The sequence below is a fragment of the Lissotriton vulgaris genome, unplaced genomic scaffold, assembly GCF_964263255.1.
Source record: "Lissotriton vulgaris unplaced genomic scaffold, aLisVul1.2 SCAFFOLD_1472, whole genome shotgun sequence".
Taxonomy (NCBI): domain Eukaryota; kingdom Metazoa; phylum Chordata; class Amphibia; order Caudata; family Salamandridae; genus Lissotriton; species Lissotriton vulgaris.
Genome location: NW_028252419.1, coordinates 576197 through 595088, shown reverse-complemented (window position 1 = coordinate 595088; position 18892 = coordinate 576197). Strand labels below are relative to the sequence as shown.

Genomic DNA, 18892 nt, shown 5'->3' with positions numbered 1-18892 from the left:
GTTTTGTGACCTGCTCTTACACCCCATTTTTAGCTGTATAACGGTTTTTGGAATTGGTGATGGAAGCAGCCTGGGGCACTTTTGTAATACTAGCCCCATATTCAGGGCTACTCGAGTTAGGCGATGGTGCGGCCACAGCGTTTGTTTTTTTTGCCTATCTGTGGATTTGCTGCATTTCCCACATAATCCATCATCTGCTGCATAAACTTCAGATTTTAACAAAAAATATTGTTTCTCGATCAAACTGTTCAAAAGTTACTAAAAACACAACAACGTGTTGCAGTGCAATGGAACACCCATTGCAGAAGTTGACTGGCCACTTTTCTCTTGCTGATTACCATGGGCCAGATGTAGGAAGCCTAATTCCGGTCGGTAACGGCCGAAATTACCGAATTTCGGCCGTTACCGACCGGAATTAGGCTTTTCATATGTAGTGGTCCAAATAAAGGATTCAGTAATTTACCATATTGGTAATTTAAGGAATCGGTAAATTACCGAATTCTTAAATACCGATTCGGTAAATTGCCGAATCCTGATATGTAGGGAGCACTCAAATGAGCGATTTTCACATTTTAGGATTCGTTATTTACCAACAACTACAAGTTGGTGGTAAATTTTGAAAACCCTGAAAAATGCAAATGTATGCAAATAATAACAGTGCCATGTGGCAGACGTACATGGCCTTAGGGCATGTATGTGTGCCACATGTGCACCCATACACAATTCAGGGGTGCAATAGGGTGTCAAAGTAACACCCTGCCACCCTACAATGTTTCCCCCCTTTTACCGAATCGATATTTACCGATTCGGTATTCCCCATTCATTCCTATGGACCTTAAGGCCCATAGGAATGAATGGGGAATAGCGAATTGGTAAATACCGATTCAGAATTTACCGAATTTTACAGATTTGATGGAATTTACCGATTGGATACCTACATAGCATTTACCGATTCTAAAATACCGAATCAGTATAATTCGGTATTTTAGAATCAGTAAATAATGATTATCTACATCTGGCCCCTATATTTAGGTGGTAAAACAGTACTAACCTGGTGCACTCTATGGACACACCGTTTTAACAAGTGAATAAATCAGAAAATAATGAAGTATCACTATCACAAAATATGCCACATTACACCTCATAATTTTCCTCATCATTTTCCTGCTACATACCTTAGTCAAACCTGTTGCATAATGTGGCCCTCCCCTGCCCTATTATTCCATTGGCTCTGCCCATATTGTAACCAGAATGTTTAACTGGCCAGGTTCACACACACTGCAGGGGTATTTGGGCAGTGAGCAGGGCCGGCTTTAGGGCAGTGTGACTGGTGCGGCTGCACTGGCGGCTGATCTGTAGAGGGGGTGCCAATCTCTGGGGGAAGGGGGAGATATGTGTTTAGCAATAACTTATTATTGGAGAGATGAGGGGAACTTATGGACGGTGGTAGTGAGAAAATCCAAGGAGGCAGTCATGGGGTGGGAGAGCACCAAAAATGATTCTCTGCCCGGGCGCCATCAGCGATAAAACCGGCCCTGGCAGTGAGGTGCCTCCGTGAGCCATCTTTCAATAATTGTCACCAAGAGCAGCATCTCTGCTTAGGTTCTGCTGTAGTTCCAGGGACCTTTAGTCCTCTGTAGCAGCAAAATTAACCCTTCCTATTAGAGAACATGTTGGCTTCCGTGCACCCCCACCTGGTCAAACTGTGAGGTCATTGATGGTGCTGATGAATTTAGCGGCAGCTCCGACTAATATGGTTGTTATTACTGACATTTTGCCAGTTCTAGGAACTCGCGCTGTGGTAGGTATGGAACGTAGACACACAGACGCAAACAACGGTGTACGTATTCACATGGCGCATTCCAGCTTAGACATTTATGTTTATGGGATTTATAGAGCACGTGACTACCCTGGGGCATCTCAGCGCTAACATTGGGATTGGAACTAAAGTCTCCATATTTCATCACTGACCAAGGACCACATGATTACAAAATCTCAGCTCTAAAACCTGATCTTCTGTAGATCTAATGAGCCTGCCCTGCTGAGACTGATCACTGGCTTCAGTGTTTAATGACACCCATTTGAACAGTGTTAATCAGTGCATAAATGTGGTGGGTACTGTGAGGGTGTGAGACCCTCTGCCCACTAAGCTTGCTATATCCGGCGCATGGGGCTCTCAGTGGCAGCTTATTGGAAATAATGATTTGCATTTTAAAGCTAGCTCAAGAGTTAATATGTCTACTATTGTCTATTTCCAGCTCAGAGGTAATGTGGGTAGTTGAATCCTAATGGGGCACATCGTAGCCTTCATCATTCCAAGCCCATTAAAGTATTGGTTTCTTTGGTAAAAAACATTTCTTATTGCCTTATATGAAAGTCAAGCACCTATGATTCATCAGCAGGAATAATAAATAATGTAACGTGTTAACAGCGACCCTTGATCAAAAGCACATCAAAACAATCGATTTAATTTAGATCGTCATTTTTCTTGGATCCAGGTGTTTTTCTAGAAGTAAAATGAGCAATACATTCAGAATTATCCCCCCAACATTAATTGGTAATTTTGATTTTAAAGCATGAGTTTGTAAACAATGAATTACAAAGATTGTTGACCTTTCTCTAACCCTTTCATGGAACTTTATGACAGTCTATTCTAACTCCAAAACATCTGGGGCCAGGAACTTGTCATGATCCCAGGCATAGTCAGCCCAAATTGGGAGCCATTCTTGAATGCTTCCAACAAATTAATTTCTGGGCTAAAAGCCTGCATTACCCATTGCTTCAAGCAAATTCTTTTTCGACCAAAACTAAATACCTTATGTACTATGCTTCAGTAAATGTAGAATGTTTAGAAACTGTGCATTCTATTCTTTAATGATGTGTATATGCTAACCCTATTGTTGATGTTGATGTACAAAGAGAGAACGTTTGGAAGAAGGTTGTCCAACATTGGTCAATGAGAGGCTCGTCCATGCCAGAATTTCTGGATCCCGACTAGTTATGTAAATGACTCCCATAAAAAGGTATAGGATGCGTGTCTAACATGACAATCTTCCATGGAAGCCCCACTCCAATGGACAGCCCTGGTGTGGAGTATCTGGAGGTTTTTCCTGCCAAAAGGCACCATTGCTGATGCATGATGGTCAAACAAGGGACGTGGGGACGAGTGGGAACTTCCAGATCACTTATGAGTGATGTAAGAGAGAACAATGTTGCTGGTGTGCATTGCAATGTTTCCTAGATGTGACGATAAGTCAAGTGAAGTTCATGAGATCGATCATGTGGCCAGCACGCGCTTCTGTTGGTGTCGCACAGGACCTAAAAACTTGGGTGACATCAAAGAGCGTTTACACCAAAGTCTTCCACACCTTTTGAGCAGCAGTCGCTGTCCCTTCTCCCTTCAACCAAGGTCACCGACATGTGATGGCTTCGAATAGCAAAGCAAGCTAAATCACATCATGGCCAATTCAGGCATCAACCATTTAGGGAAAAAAAGACAAGGTAATTGGCAAATGGAACAAAATATGACCCCAAACTGATTCCAAATGGGCAAAAAAACACAAAAACCCAAGCTGAAGACTCCACATGGAATCCATGAGTCCTCGACCGCCTCTTGTTTTATCGTTGCAAGTCCACAACATGGTTTATAAGGGCTGTTAGTTGAGTGTACGGAGAGTACTTAGTGCGGGACACCATTCGCTTCCAGCGGCCTGCCACAGTTATGTTGTATTGTGTGCTGGATGCTGTCGGCTTCCAGTGCTCAGCTATGGGTATGTCTCACTGAGTGCAGGACGCCATCCACTACCGCCACCCAGCTACGGTCTTTGACCTAATTATTGCTAATAGTGCATCACACATGTTCTAAGGTTGCATTTGATGACTGTCTGCCGGTCAGCTGGCGTCCACCTGTTTGTCTGTGTTTGCCCGCTGTACGGTGTACCCTGTCATGTGGCCCAGGAGATGGCTGCACTGTGCTCCTTAGCTTTCATCCGCAGCGCCGCGATGCTCGAAGACTTGCGGTCAGGCTCCACGTTGAGGTCGTAGCCGTTGAGGCCAGTGCTGAGCCCAGCAGCGCCAAAGAGGTTGCCCATATGCGTTTGTCCCAGGTGGCCACCTGAGCTGGGGACGCTCAGGTATTCAGAGACACTGCCACTTGCATGAGGGTGACCGTGAGGTGACATGCAGGAAGGGACGGTGTCACATGGGACAACACAAGCCGCCACTGGCGATCCACCACCATTGTTGCCAATCCAAGATGGGTTCTGGATCTATAAGAAAAAGAGACAAAAGGAGGCATGAGTTCAGAATGGGGCTCTACTAGAGCTTAAGAGTCCAGAGCCAAAACATATATGTTTTACAATATGGCACATACAGGAACCAAAATGAACAGAGTTACAGCAGCACTTTGAGGAAACAATTGTGAGTCTTTGGAGGATCACAGCCCCTGTGGTATTTCTGTATATTGCGAATAGTAAATATTATTATGTCATTATCATTAAAAGTTGGTAAGATAGCTATGTGGGATGGGTGCCACTGTGGAGATGTGTGCAACCTTTAGAGTCCAGATTTAGATCCTAACCAGGCCAGATCCGAATTTTGCCCCTTTGATCAAGGCTGGTGATAGGGCAAAAGAAATGCGCAGGGCTCCTTTGGCATGGAGTGCCGTCTTACACATACAAACATGGGCAAAGGTCGCTTTTAAGACAAATTGTAAATTTGCATTGGGCAACAGAAACCCCTGCATAGACCATGCCTACGAGATCAATCAAAGACGTTCAATGTGCTAGGTGCAAATCTAGTGTTCTCAAAGTTTAGCTTGATCAATCAAATTCTGTCCATCAATGATCAATGCAGCAGCACTTCTCAAAGTAGTGCAGTGAGTCTGTGCAGTGAATGCAAAACCCACGTCAGTCACAGGGATAAGATGCGCAGTGAGTCTGTGTGATGGATGCAGAAACCTCGCCAGGCACAGGGTCAGATGCGCAGTGAGTCTGTGTGATGGATGCAGAAACCACGCCAGTCACAGGGTCAGATGCGCAGTGAGTCTGTGTGATGGATGCAGAAACCACGACAGTCACAGGGTCAGATGCGCAGTGAGTCTGTGTGATGGATGCAGAAACCACGCCAGCCAAAGGGATATGATGTGCAGTGAGTCTGTGAGGTGGATGCAGAAACCTCGCCAGCCACAGGGGATACGGTGTGCAGTGAGTGTGTGTGGTGGGTGCAGAAACCACGCCAGCCGCAGGGTCAGATGCGCAGTGAGTCTGTGTGATTGATGCAGAAACCACGCCAGTCACAGGGTCAGATGCGCAATGAGTCTGTGTGATGGATGCAGAAACCTCGCCAGTCACAGGGTCAGATGCGCTGTGAGTCTGTGTGATGGCTACAGAAACCTCGCCAGTCTCAGGGTCAGATGCGCAGTGAGTCTGTGTGATGGATGCAGAAACCACGCCAGTCACAGGGTCAGATGCGCAGTGAGTCTGTGTGATGGATGCAGAAACCACGCCAGCCACAGGGATACGATGTGCAGTGAGTCTGTGTGGTGGATGCAGAAACCACGCCAGCCATAGGGTACGATGTGCAGTGAGTCTGTGTGGTGGGTGCAGAAACCACGCCAGCCACAGGGATACGATGTGCAGTGAGTCTGTGAGGTGGATGCAGAAACCTCGCCAGCCACAGGGATACGATGTGCAGTGAGTGTGTGTGGTGGGTGCAGAAAGCACGCCAGCCACAGGGATACGATGTGCAGTGAGTGTGTGTGGTGGGTGCAGAAACCACGCCAGCCACAGGGATACGATGTGCAGTGAGTCGGTGTGAACAATGCATAAACCTCGCCAGTCACAGGGTCAGATGTGCAGTGAGTCTGTGCGATGAATGCAATACCCACGTCAGTCACAGGGTCAGATGCGCAGTGAGTCTGTGTGATGAATGCAGAAACCACGCCAGTCACAGGGTCAGATGCGCAGTGAGTCTGTGTGATGTATGCAGAAACCTCGCCAGTCACAGGGTCAGATGCGCAGTGAGTCTGTGTGATGGATGCAGAAACCTCGCCAGTCACAGGGTCAGATGCGCAGTGAGTCTGTATGATGGATGCAGAAACCTCGCCAGTCACTGGGTCAGATGCGCAGTGAGTCTGTGTGATGAATGCAGAAACCTCGCCAGTCACAGGGTCAGATGCGCAGTGAGTCTGTGTGATGGATGCAGAATCCTCACCAGTCACAGGGTCAGATGGGCAGTGAGTATGTGTGATGGATGCAGAAACCTCCCCAGTCACAGGGTCAGATGCGCAGTGAGTCTGTGTGATGAATGCAAAACCCACGTCAGTCACAGGGTCAGATGCGCAGTGAGTCTGTGTGTTGGATGCAGAAACCACACCAGCCACAGGGTCAGATGCGCAGTGAGTCTGTGTGATGGATGCAGAAACCTCACCAGTCACATGGTCAGATTCACAGTGAGTCTGTGTGATGGATGCAGAAACCTTGCCAGTCACAGGGCCAGATGCGCAGTGAGTCTGTGTGATGGATGCAGAAACCACGCCAGCCACAGGGATACGATGTGCAGTGAGTCTGTGTGATGGATGCAGAAACCACGCCAGCCACAGGGATTTGATGTGCAGTGAGTCTGTGAGGTGGGTGCAGAAACCTCGCCAGTCACAGGGATACGATGTGCAGTGAGTCTGTGTGGTGGGTGCAGAAATTACGCCAGCCACAGGGATACGATGTGCAGTGAGTCTGTGTGATGGATGCGGAAACCACGTCAGTCACAGGGATACGATATGCAGTGAGTCTGTGTGATGGATGCGGAGACCACGTCAGTCACAGGGATACGATGTGCAGTGAGTCTGTGTGATGGATGCGGAAACCACGTCTTCACAATCACAGGGATACGATGTGCAGCGAGTCTGTGTGATGGATGCGGAGACCACGTCAGTCACAGGGATACGATGTGCAGTGAGTCTGTGTGATGGATGCGGAGACCACGTCAGTCACAGGGATACGATATGCAGTGAGTGTGGGTAGAGAAGCAACATAAATGCTGTTTTGTAGGGTGACACCCTCGCTACGTGCAGACAGCTGTATCTCCCAACCCTTAGTTTTGCTTTTCTGACTGAAGCTGTGTTTCCCTCCTCTAACCATGATGTGTTCAGGGACACATGTTCTGCTCCAGGTTGTTTTATTTGCCTCACAAGGTTCTGTAGGGAGAGGTGTCCACCGACCATCTTGTTAAAATCTTTACTGGTTCCTACAGCTGGAGAGTGTTACTTACCTGCGTCAGTGCTGTATAGAATGTATTACATATCACAGGGCATGTGCTGTGTGAATGTGTTGCATGTCATAACTGTGGAGACCATGGTCTCTGTGAATATATAACGACACACAGCTGTGGAGGCCAAAGCGCTGCATGGATGTGTTACATGTCATACCTTTGGAGGCTGTGTGGATACATTACCTGTCATACCTTTGGAGGATGTGTGCTGTATGGATACATTACATGTCATACCTTTGGAGGCACTGTGCTGTGTGGATATATTACATGTCATACCTTTGGAGACTGTAGGAGTGTAGGGTCTGCTATCCTATGGTCACCCCAATTTTTGCTTTTTGCTTCATTGGTTTTCGACTTACTGAGGCTGTGGGCCTGCTAATCAGACCCCCAGCCTGCTGTTCTCTCTCTAAATTTGTAATACATGTGCTATAGGTACATACCACAATTGGAAATGGACTCCTTGTCAGCCCCTGTACCATGCACTATAGGTGCTCAGGGAATAGGTGCCACCAAGGCCTACTAGGGGCTGAAGCATAGCTTTTGCCACCCCTGGCTGGTTCTTAAATTGACACAACTGGCTGATCGCTCAGCTGGGGCAAGTGGGTGTAATCACCCCTTGCTTAGATATAGTATACCTATATCTAAACCTATATCTGGACACATATAAACCTGTGAGTCACTCCTATGGAAGGCCTTATCAATCCTGGAGGCAGAGTGCGTGGTTCTATGTGAGATGGAGCTCTGGCATGAGCTGAGCCTGTCTGCAGCTGTCGGGAACAACTCCCTAAGCTGATCCGGGATAATGCCATACCATATACTCTTAAGTGCCTTATGATCCTCGCGGTTATATAGCAACTTTGGTTTGGCTTTATCAAAACATGTCGTGTAAGGTGTCATACGAATTGGAATACTACCCCCTCGCCAGTTCTGGCGACGGGGGTAGCATTCCACCCTTCTAGAGGGAGAAGACATGTTACTTTACTGAAACGCGGTTGATTTAAAATGAGCCTCAGATCCACAAAATGGATGCCTCTGCCACATACACAGGTCTGGCCTCCTGCTGCTGACCGAAACTCAGCAAATGGTGGCCTGGACAAAGGGTTTCCTGTTGCAGGGCGGTGTCAAACCACCCCAGACAGGAGATAGTGGATTGTAGCAGGGAAGTTTCAAAGAAACCAGACACAGCCTGGGAAGCACAAGGCTGCCCCTTGCATAATCCGGCCAAACCGGTTCTGGGGCACACCAGCCCCAGTCCCAGCGCGGCCTGGATCAAAGGAAAGGGGTGTAACCACCCCCTTCCTAGGTCCCACCCATAGGAGGGGACCTAGCAGGATGTCCAGCCCACCAGATTCGAATAAGAGTGGGAGCAGTGCCAATGCAACTCAGATCATCCTGAAGAAACATAAGAAACAAATTCTGGACCCTTCGACATCCTACTCAACGTAGAAGACTGAAGAATCTCCCTTGTGGTCAAGGAGTGACCACCCTGTGCAAACAGGTACCAACCAGCACCTCAACCCTTGCTTTGTTGCAGTTACGAGTGGGAAGAGAGGAGGAGAAGAATGTTGTAGAGTTATGAAACTGATGTAATCAGAGTAGGTTAAGGAGTAATACAAAACCAGGGAGACGTTTTTTTCATTGATTAGATGAATGTGAGGTACTGCGCCATGTAGAAATGAAGATTGGAAGCAGGGAAAATAACATAAAAAGGGCGAGACAGAGGTAATGGGGAAGTTCAGACAGGAATAAATGCAGAAGGGCAGATGAAGGGTACTTAATAAGACATGTTGTGAAATGCATGGGAGTGTTTAACTGCGATGCTCGTGGAATGATGTTAGGGGTAAACATAGAACGTGGATTAGCACATGTTGTGATAAAAGCACATGAGGGCACTGAAAATGTAGATGAAATACTCATTGTGATTACATGGGGTTTGTCACTTGGGGGTATATGGGGTTTTATTGCTTATAATGTTGCGCGGTATTGAAGGACTAAGAACTGTTTTGATTCAGGACCAGATTAAAATTAATGAATCTTTTTGTGATGATTTAATTGCAGTTCCCCTGACGAAGGGCTATGAAAAGCCCGAAATGCATTGGGTATTAATAAAGAAATGCTGGCTCAACGAAATCTTGAGTTTTGGTCGTATTCCTAATGAGGCCTGTGGCACGCTGTGAATATATGAAGCATCCAATACACATGATTTAATATGTTTGTGGAATATACAAGTGAAAAGCACTAAAATTGACTGGATAAAAATGGTTAAAAATGGATTAAATCGATTTCGATATATATTTTGGAAATTGGGGCAGGATGTAATATCCTTTTCAGCAGTGCGACTGGGAGTGGAGCATCTTTATGCTCCCCACTGTTCATGTTTCAACTTGTGTACCAACAGGGCAAGGTACATGCCCAGTTTAACGCACGCAACGCGCAGATGAAGATTAAAATGGATTACTTAGAACAAACGCGGTGTGCACACCACCACCCGTTCTTTTGTTGCAGTTACCGCCAGAACTCGAGCGACAGAGATCAATGAGATCAAGCTTGCCTGCTTTCTTCCAGCCCGATCCACAGTCCCTGCAGAGCTGAGACCCGTGGAGGCGACCGGAAGCGTGGGGCACGCCATCTTGAAAAGGCCACGAGACGCTGACCGTGCAACCCACAAGTGACCCTCGAAGCTGTACACCGGGGTTTGAGAAGCCCCAACCCTGAGCTACACTTGCACCAAAGCTACCCCCTCCACACTCGACGAGTGCTGCGTGGGGCCCTTCTGCTTGTGTTGGCTCGACGCGTTGGCCCGGTCACTTGCCAGCTGGCTTGTGGCCCCTGTGCCGACGAAAACTTGAAAACGACTTGCTTTTCTGGTTGCTCCAGATCTGCACCAGCTCCTGTGAAAAGGAGCCCCCACTCTGACCCTCTTGGTCTGAGTGAGAAGCAATCTCCTTGTTCCGCGTGGATTGCTTTTGCCAAGTGCTGTTTGCTGCAATCTTGAAGCCGACTGTGCTGACGGCGAGAACCTGAGTGGGACAGATCGTGACCTGCTCCTGGACGTCGCAGATGCCCCAGAGCCCACGTGACAGCGGAGAGAAGCCTCTCGACAACCATCTGATTGCGCCCGACATTGCCTGGTTCCGTCCTGGTTCCACCATGGTCACTGCTGAGTGACCCAGACTCTGTCCCCTCTGCTTTCAGATTCTTCTCGACTTCGATCCGCCCTTGGATCACACCGGACACTTCTGCTTCCCATCGCCTGCAGCTTCTCCAGCTCCAAGCACCAAGAACCTGCGTGTCAAAACCCGACGCCACTTCGACCCTGTGCACTTACTTCCTGTGGGTGAGGTAACATTGCAACGCCGGTGTCCTTACACTGGTACACACCTCTAGGGTCTGTGTCTTAATTTTTGTTCCTCTAGGTTCAGCGGAAGTATCTTTAAACTAACTTTGTGTAACTTTTACGCACCATTGACATTGCATTGGTGCAAGCCGCACTTTGCGTGCTGCACCCGAATCCTGCAGGCTTTTCCAGACTTCAGCATTGCTAGTCCTGACTGCTCCCAGCGATTCTCTAGGCCCTAGGCCTAACCACTGTTCGATTGGTATCTCTTATACCACTTTTTTAGTATATGGTTTGAGTGGCCACCCGCCCTCATCCATAATTGTGCAACTTTGTATGTTATACTGTGCTTTTTATTTAACGCTTGTGCCCCTTTGCTCATAAACAGACCTCGGGATTAATTTAGAAATAAACACATATATTTTTATAATATATACTTGTGTGGTGTCCTTTCATTTGGTATTACAGGATTGTATGTGGTAAAACAGCTCGCTTAACACGACCTCTTAAGTTAAGCCTTTAAGGCTGCTTAGTCCATGCTACCCCTAGGATAGCTTGTCTACAAGGTTGACTTACAACCAGACAGATACAAGGTGGTACCAGAATTGGAAACACCACATATCAGGCCAACTTCTTACAGAGACCGTGTGCTGTGTGGATATATTACATGTCATACCTTTGGAGACCGTGTGCTGTGTGGATATATTACATGTCTTACCTTTGGAGACTGTGTGCTGGGTGGATATATTACATGTCATACCTTTGGAGGATGTGTGCTGGGTGGATATATTACATGACATATCTTTGGAGGCCACGCACTGTGTGGATATATTACATATAATACCTTTGGAGGCCACGCACTGTATGGATGTATTACGTGTCATACCTATAGAGGCCATGCCCTTTATGGATGTATTACATATCATACATTTGGAGGCTGTGTACTGTGTGCTCTGTGGATGTGTTATATGTCATACCTTTGGAGGTCATGCACTGTATGGATGTATTACATTTCATACCTTTTGAGGCCATGTGAATGTATTACATGCCATACCTACAGAGGCTGTGTGGGTGTATTACATGTCATACCTATGGAGGCTGTGCGCTACGTGGACATATTACATCATATCACAAACAAGGCCACGGGTCCGTAGTCCAAAGGAGGTCATACAATTGACTAGGTGTACTCTACCCCACAAAAGGGGGGTTCACTTTTCAGGATGGTTCCCCTCACACACCAGAGGTGTCATGCTTCATCAGGGGGTGACTCCTCGTGTAAGAGACCTAGTCTCCACGCTGGCTACAACCCCCTCGCTGCGAGGGAGGAGCCCAGGGATGTTTTTATGGAGTAAGGGCGGGTGTACTAAAACCCTATGTGAGCCTGGTGTGTTAAAAAGGTGCAGTGCTGTAATGTGAATGGGTAAAACTTCCGGTGGAGAAATCGGGGAGAAAAATGCCACGATAGTGATCACTTGGGAGAAGAACAGCAGGAATCTGTATCGGTCTCCTGTCTGATAAAGATTGCGTATTGCATATATTGCCAAAATACCCCTCATTGAGAAATACTAGCGATGGTGTCGGCTGACACCCCCCCCCAGAGGCTACAGAAGAAGCCTCCATACCTTCAAAACTATCAGGTTGTCCTACCTTTTGTCCTGATGAAGACCCGATACGTTGCTAATAAGACTGCACCATCCACTAGGGTCGAAACGTCGACGTTATACTACCAATCCGTCCATACTAAGTCTCAACAGATAAAAAGAATAATCATGTTGTTTGAGACCATTGATGTCAAATGATGGACTGATGTTATTTCATGTGTCTATATGCTATTGTGTCACTGCATAGTCACATAATCACTTATCACTATCACTCACCTTAGCACTTCACCCTAATTGTGATTCCAGTCACTAGTGCTTTTAGACAGCCTACTTTTTATCTTTGATTAATCCGTGCAAGATAACAAAAAATAAGAATACCCTTGCAAAAATCAGAACTGTGGTGTGTGTTTTTTCTTTCCTTTTACAAATGTCGCGTACAGTATTTCCATGATTAATGATGTGAAATGCACTAAAAGTATATAGTATAGCAAAACATAACAAAGAAATTGTCTTGAGTTCCGACAGAACCATTGTTTTTGTTTAAAAAAACTGAATAGCTGGTAATGCAGGTGCCGTCATTAAAGGCATCTGTGTAAATACTAGGCCAACATGTTTCGGCCAAGGGACCTAGAATACTGTCACAGCCTTGTTCAGGGTCAATAGTTTAGCTACTGCAATAAATAAGTGCAATGAACGTGAAAAAACATTAGAAAACACGTGCGTAAAAGAATAGTGTAATACTGAACCAGTGGATTTGCTGTTCAGTATGTTCAAAACAAAACTACTGTTGGTTGTAAAGTTCACTGCATCTGTCCCAGGATACTAGCCATATTTTATGTGCGCCCAAACCACAAGTGTGGAATCCAGGGACCAGGCAGCTAATGTCCAGGGAACAGGAAGCATATTACATGTCATATCTTTGGAAGCCTTGTGGGTGTATTATATGTCATACCTTTGGAGGCCATGCACTGTATGGATGTATTACATGTCATACATTTGGAGGCCGTGTTGGTGTATTATATGTCATACCTCTGGAGTCCATGCACTGTATGGATGTATTACATGTCATACTTTTGGAGGCCGTGCGCTGTGTGGATGTATTACATGTCATACTTTTGGAGGCCGTGCGCTGTGTGGATGTATTATATGTCATACCTTTGAAGGCCGTGTTGGTGTATTACGTGTCATACCTGTAGAGGCCATGCCCTTTATGGATGTATTACATGTCATACATTTGGCGGCTGTGTACTGTGTGCTCTGTGGATGTATTACGTGTCATACCTTTGGAGGCCACGCACTGTATGGATGTATTACATGTCATACTTTTGGAGGCCGTGCACTGTGTGGATGTATTACAGGTCGTACCTATGGAGGCTATGTGCTGTTTGGACGTATTACGGGTCATACCTATACATAATTTATGCATAAGACCTTGCGTGGTGCCCCCTACCCACTTTAGGGCAATGGTGCATTTTTACTGCCACAACCACAACCTTCCCTCTAGGAACCAGCTTTTGGCTACCGTACCTCATTATAAGGTTGCACAGCAGGGTGGCAGATCTTTTGCTGTTCTGGGTCCTTCTCTGTGGAACTATCTCCCTATAAAAAATGTGGTCTTGGAATTTCTCAGGCTGCTGAAACAGTGCCTTTTGTATATTTTTCTGTCCTTTCCTTTTCTTGTAGCGCTGGGTAGCTTTATTAGGATAGCCATGTGCCTACAAATGCAATAATTGATTGATCTCAAACTGAACCACCCTAAAGATGCTTTCAAAGAGACCCCAGTGAGATCTTCAGGGACTCAAAGCCCCACTTAAGTGCACAACAAGCCACCGTGTAAATTCATCACTGGAAAACTGTCTTCCCATTCCTCAACGTAGTCAAAATCTCACTCGAAGGGAATTCCCCAGATATGCTCAACACATGACATATCCTGTCCTTCCTGAAGAACGCAACTCTGAACCTAAAAGACCTTACCAAGTGCCGACCAATCAGCTACCTGCTGCCCAAGACAAATAAGTGAGAGGGCAGGTTGCATCCAATTACAGAAACAAGCAATGGCAGTCATGTGCAGAGCTTTCATTCAAAGTTGCATCGCACATTAGCACAGAAACTACAAACCTGCGCAGTGGCCTTATCAATGATAGCAAAGCTGGCCTTATCAATGATAGCAAAGCCGGCCTTATCGATGATAGCAAAGCCGGCCTTATCGATGATAGCAAAGCCGGCCTTATCGATGATAGCAAAGCCGGCCTTATCGATGATAGCAAATCCGGCCTTATCGATGATAGCAAAGCCGGCCTTATCGATGATAGCAAATCCGGCCTTATCGATGATAGCAAAGCCGGCCTTATCGATGATAGCAAAGCCGGCCTTATCAATGAGAGCAAAGCCGGCCTTATCGATGATATCAAAGCCGGCATTATCGATGATAGCAAAGCCGGCCTTATCGATGATAGCAAAGCCGGCCTTATCGATGATAGCAAATCCGGCCTTATCGATGATAGCAAAGCCGGCCTTATCGATGATAGCAAATCCGGCCTTATCGATGATAGCAAAGCCGGCCTTATCGATGAAAGCAAAGCCGGCCTTATCGATGATAGCAAAGCCGTCCTTATCGATGATAGCAAAGCCGGCCTTATCGATGATAGCAAATCCGGCCTTATCGATGATAGCAAAGTCGGCCTTATCGCTGATAGCAAAGTCGGCCTTATCGATGATAGCAAAGCCGGCCTTATCGATGATAGCAAAGCTGGCCTTATCGATGATAGCAAAGCCGGCCTTATCGATGATAGCAAAGCCGGCCTTATCGATGATAGCAAAGCTGGCCAGCTGGCCTTATCGATGATAGCAAAGCCGGCCTTATCGATGATAGCAAAGCCTGCCGCCTGGTTCTACCCAACCTCTCAAGAGCCTCCAGCAGTGACAACTATCAGGCACTGCTTGACGTCACAATTAAAAGGCATGAGCTCTGTTGGCAGTTCTAGGTTGGTTCGGTTCCCCTTGGAGCTCAATCAGTCTTCAAGTAGTGTAGATGTGACCATGGAAGTCCAGACAGGTGACCGTCCCCTGTAGCGCTCTTCAATGTTCCATCATCTTCTGTCTTACGCTCAGCCTCTACGGAACCTCTCTGCGGAGTCCCAGCCGCCAACCACAGAAAAGCATTGCTCTCGCCACACTGTGCTCTGTTTGAAGGCCTCTATCACCAACACTCACTGGCTCCATCCAAGCACGCCTCTCCCACCCAAACCAGGAGGCCAGTCACATTCCGAAAGCTGGAGCTGACCAAAATGGAATCCTTCTCTTTGCCAGCGACACCAAGAAATACAAGTCTGGTAACACTGTGTAGAGTTGGAGCTATAGGGTTTTATCGGACAAGTTGTCACGAATGATGAATCGCTAGCTTCACTCTCAACAGGGAGTGGTCTTTCAGGATACACATCCCTCAGATAAACCCAAGGAGCACTGGACAAGCCATCACTTCCCTCTTTTTCATCTGCATATGGCTGGCCTCTGTCTAGTGTGGCCGTGGGACTGTGACTGATGTGTATATGGCTGGCCTGTGTCAGAGTGGCAGGGGAACCATGGCTGAAGTGAATATGGCTGCACTGAATCTAGATTGTCAGTGGTACCAAGGCCAGTGTGCAGGGCACAAGTCCTAAAAAAAAAAGAAGTGGGGGGACGCTGACGTCACAACAGGTAGTGACGTCACGAAAGGTGGCTTGCGCCATCAGACTGCTTGGCTCCCCTCGCTCACCCCTTACATGTGATTGCATCAGAGAAGCCAGTGCGTGAGCAGCGTTTGAATTGGCTCCGATCTCGCCCCAGAGAGGCCAAAGAGTGAATGTATGGCTCCATTTGCTCCGTGTTATCGAGCTCTCCGTAAAATAAGTGGGGGGATGCCATCCACCCGTGTGGTACCCCGACTAAAGCCCTGCTGGTGTGCATATGGCTGGCCTCTGTCTACAGTGGCAGTGGAACCGTGGCTGGTGTGCATATGGCTGGCCTCTGTCTAAAGTGGCAGTGGTGTGTGTATATGGCTGAAATGTGTCTTCAGTAGCAGTGGAACCATGCCTGATTGTTTAGATTGGCATGGGGGGCGAGAAAGCAGAGGGCAGAAATGAAGGTTTCTAGTGGCAGGAAGATCCAAGCATTCCATCCCTCAGTTTCTTATTTCCCGCCCCCTCCTGGCACCAATGAAGAGAGTTCTGCAAGCCACTTTCAGGCTCACCAAAGGGACAAGGTGGTCTATCTGCATCACCCAATCTCGTCCCACCCTGACTTGATCCCCCACATTTAAGGCCACGTCATCTTCGAGACTTGCTGCAGCGGGTGCGAGGAGGCGCCGAAGTGAGTCTCGTGATGTGTGTGGGGCTCAGCGTCTGTGCTTGGGGGTTTGGGGGAGGGCAGGGGAGCCTGGGGAGGGGGGATGCAGCAACACAGATAGTAGATGCGATGTTTTAAAAGGAAAGGCAGGGCTGGGTGTTTATTTGGGGGATGAGCACATTCTGCAGTTCAGCTTCTCTCCACGTGCCCCCGTGTGTTTATCCCCATGTTTGGGGGGTGGAGTCAGTGAAAGTGAGGGCCCTGCTGCTGGCCAGAGATGCTTCCCCAGAGAGAGGTGTTGAAGTCTGGAGACAGAAGAATGCAGCAGCGGCCTCCAGATGTGCGCGGTGGGGGCTGCCCCTGAATTCCAGCCTGGAACAGCAGCCCTCTCATCTGGAGCTCACCGGCCTCCTGCCTCCTGCCCCGGATTCCATCGTACACCTTGTCGGCCTCCCCCGCGAGCCGCGGAGCTGGGGTGCTTCCCTCCTCCTCCTGGCGTGTTTCACGAAGCAAGGGGAGGGGCAGGGACGACAGTGCCCTTTGACCTCTGTCGTCTTGTGCACTTCCAGCTACATTCTCTTGTTCCTGCCCCTCTCCAGCCCCTTCTTTCAGTCTTGCTTCCTTGTTCTGTTTCACTATTGATTTCTTCTCTCCTTTCTCGTGATCTATGTATCTTTCTGTAGTTGTTGTCCTCTCTTTCCTTCCTGCCTTTAGTCATTTCTCAAATTCTCTCCCTCGTTTTCACTAAGTTTCGTTGTTTTGCTTTCCTTCTATCTTGTTTGTATTCTTAGTTTTCCCCTGTATATTTACTTCCAGCTCACGTTCTCTGCTCAGCTCTTGTTTATGTTTACTTTATTTTTTTCTGTATGCATTTCCTTTTTAGTTGGAGTGCTATTTTCTTGTGTATACTTTGTTCAGCAGTTCTTTTCTCCTTCCTTTTCCTTCTCCCTTTTTCACCTTCTTCCTCCTTTCCCTTTTTGCATTCCATTCATTTTGCATTCTCTTAATGCTACCCTACCTTTCTGTAGCCCTTCCTGTTTCACTTTTTTACATCCTTGGTCGCCCCCCTCGTTCTCTCTCATCCTTCTTTCCTGTCTCTGGGGAATATTATCAAGGGATTTATCTCTGCTTTTTTGGAATTAAAAGGCAAGAAAGCGGAGATAAAATTATCTCCCTATCAGCAACAGGGTGCTAACACGCAAATTCACATGTTATCAACCTTTTTCTCTACGCTTCCCCTTGCATCTCTAATGAGATGCAAAGGGGGCGTTCCAGAGAAAAATAATAGGAGAAATGTTGTTAAGCGACATTTCTCCTATTATCAAGGATATCGCTAACCTTGTTAGTGATAAAAAAAAGCAGCGCTAACCGCGGTTAGCGCTGTTTTTTTTTTACACCTGGTATTTTCCTGACTTAGCCATGATATCCTATGGAAGGTGGATATCATGGCTAAGTTTGTGAGCCCCTATCATCAAGCTAACACCAAACTTCGAGAGATTATCATTGGTTTTTCAGTGATAATCTCTTATTTGGCAGTTAGCGTGAGGATTTTTATCACTTCTGAGATAAACGATGCTAATAGCAAGTTATCTCAGCGATAATTTCCGGCGATGCTTAGCGATAAAAAAATCGTTGCAAAGCCTCGTTAGCGATAAATATTGCAACTCGTTGGTAATATGCCCCTCTATTCGTTACCTTCCTTCTCCAAGCTCACTTCCTGGCGCCCCGCGTCCCCTTCACACTGAGCTGTGTGATCTTGGCCCATCTGTTCGTGCATGCGCAGCTCAAAGAGGGCCTTACCTGTGCATAGTTCTCAGGCCGGGTGAGGATCGGCATCTCGTAGGCGCTGGAGAAGTGCGTCCGCACCTGCTGCATCTGCCCGAAGCGCTCCCGCTTCCGCCACTTGGCCCTTCGGTTCTGGAACCACACCTGGGGGGTAAAGAGAGGTGCTGTCAAAACCATAGCAGCGGCAGGTGTACTCATGCTAGAGATTAAATAGAAAATACTAATACTAGTCATATGTTTAATTTGATTTGTAGGATTGAAAGCTGCCTTGAGGTCAGCCTCCCTCCCTCGCCCAGGAATTCAGTGTCTCCTACCCCTTGCTAGGCTTACAGTACACATTTTAACCTCTGGGAACAGCTGAAGCTTTCTGTAGCCAGACCTAAACACGAGAGTTTAATGCATGCATTTCACACAGATCTTTGCACATCTACGCGGCCTTTGGGTGTCCAGATAGCATACTTTACGAGTGCAACATGCGAGGTAAGTTTTTGTTGCTGAGCTTGTAAATGGATGTTCTGATGTACAAAATGAAATCTATGGGGCATTACTTTTAGTGCGGGTACATACATGTCCTGGGGGT

At 47.1% G+C, this 18892-nt stretch overlaps 1 protein-coding gene across 1 annotated transcript in view; it reads right to left on the bottom strand.

Moving 5' to 3' along the window:
- Positions 1–442: 442 nt before the first annotated feature.
- ALX4 (ALX homeobox 4) overlaps positions 443–18892 on the bottom strand; it is a 161628-nt gene continuing 143178 nt past the window's right edge. Inside the window, exons 3-4 of the mRNA XM_086951073.1 lie at positions 18328–18456; positions 443–4268 (exon numbers count right to left, since the gene is read on the bottom strand). Of these exons, the coding sequence (XP_086807199.1) occupies positions 3945–4268; positions 18328–18456 (453 nt within the window). The 3' untranslated portion in view covers positions 443–3944. The remainder of the gene's footprint in view (positions 4269–18327; positions 18457–18892) is intronic.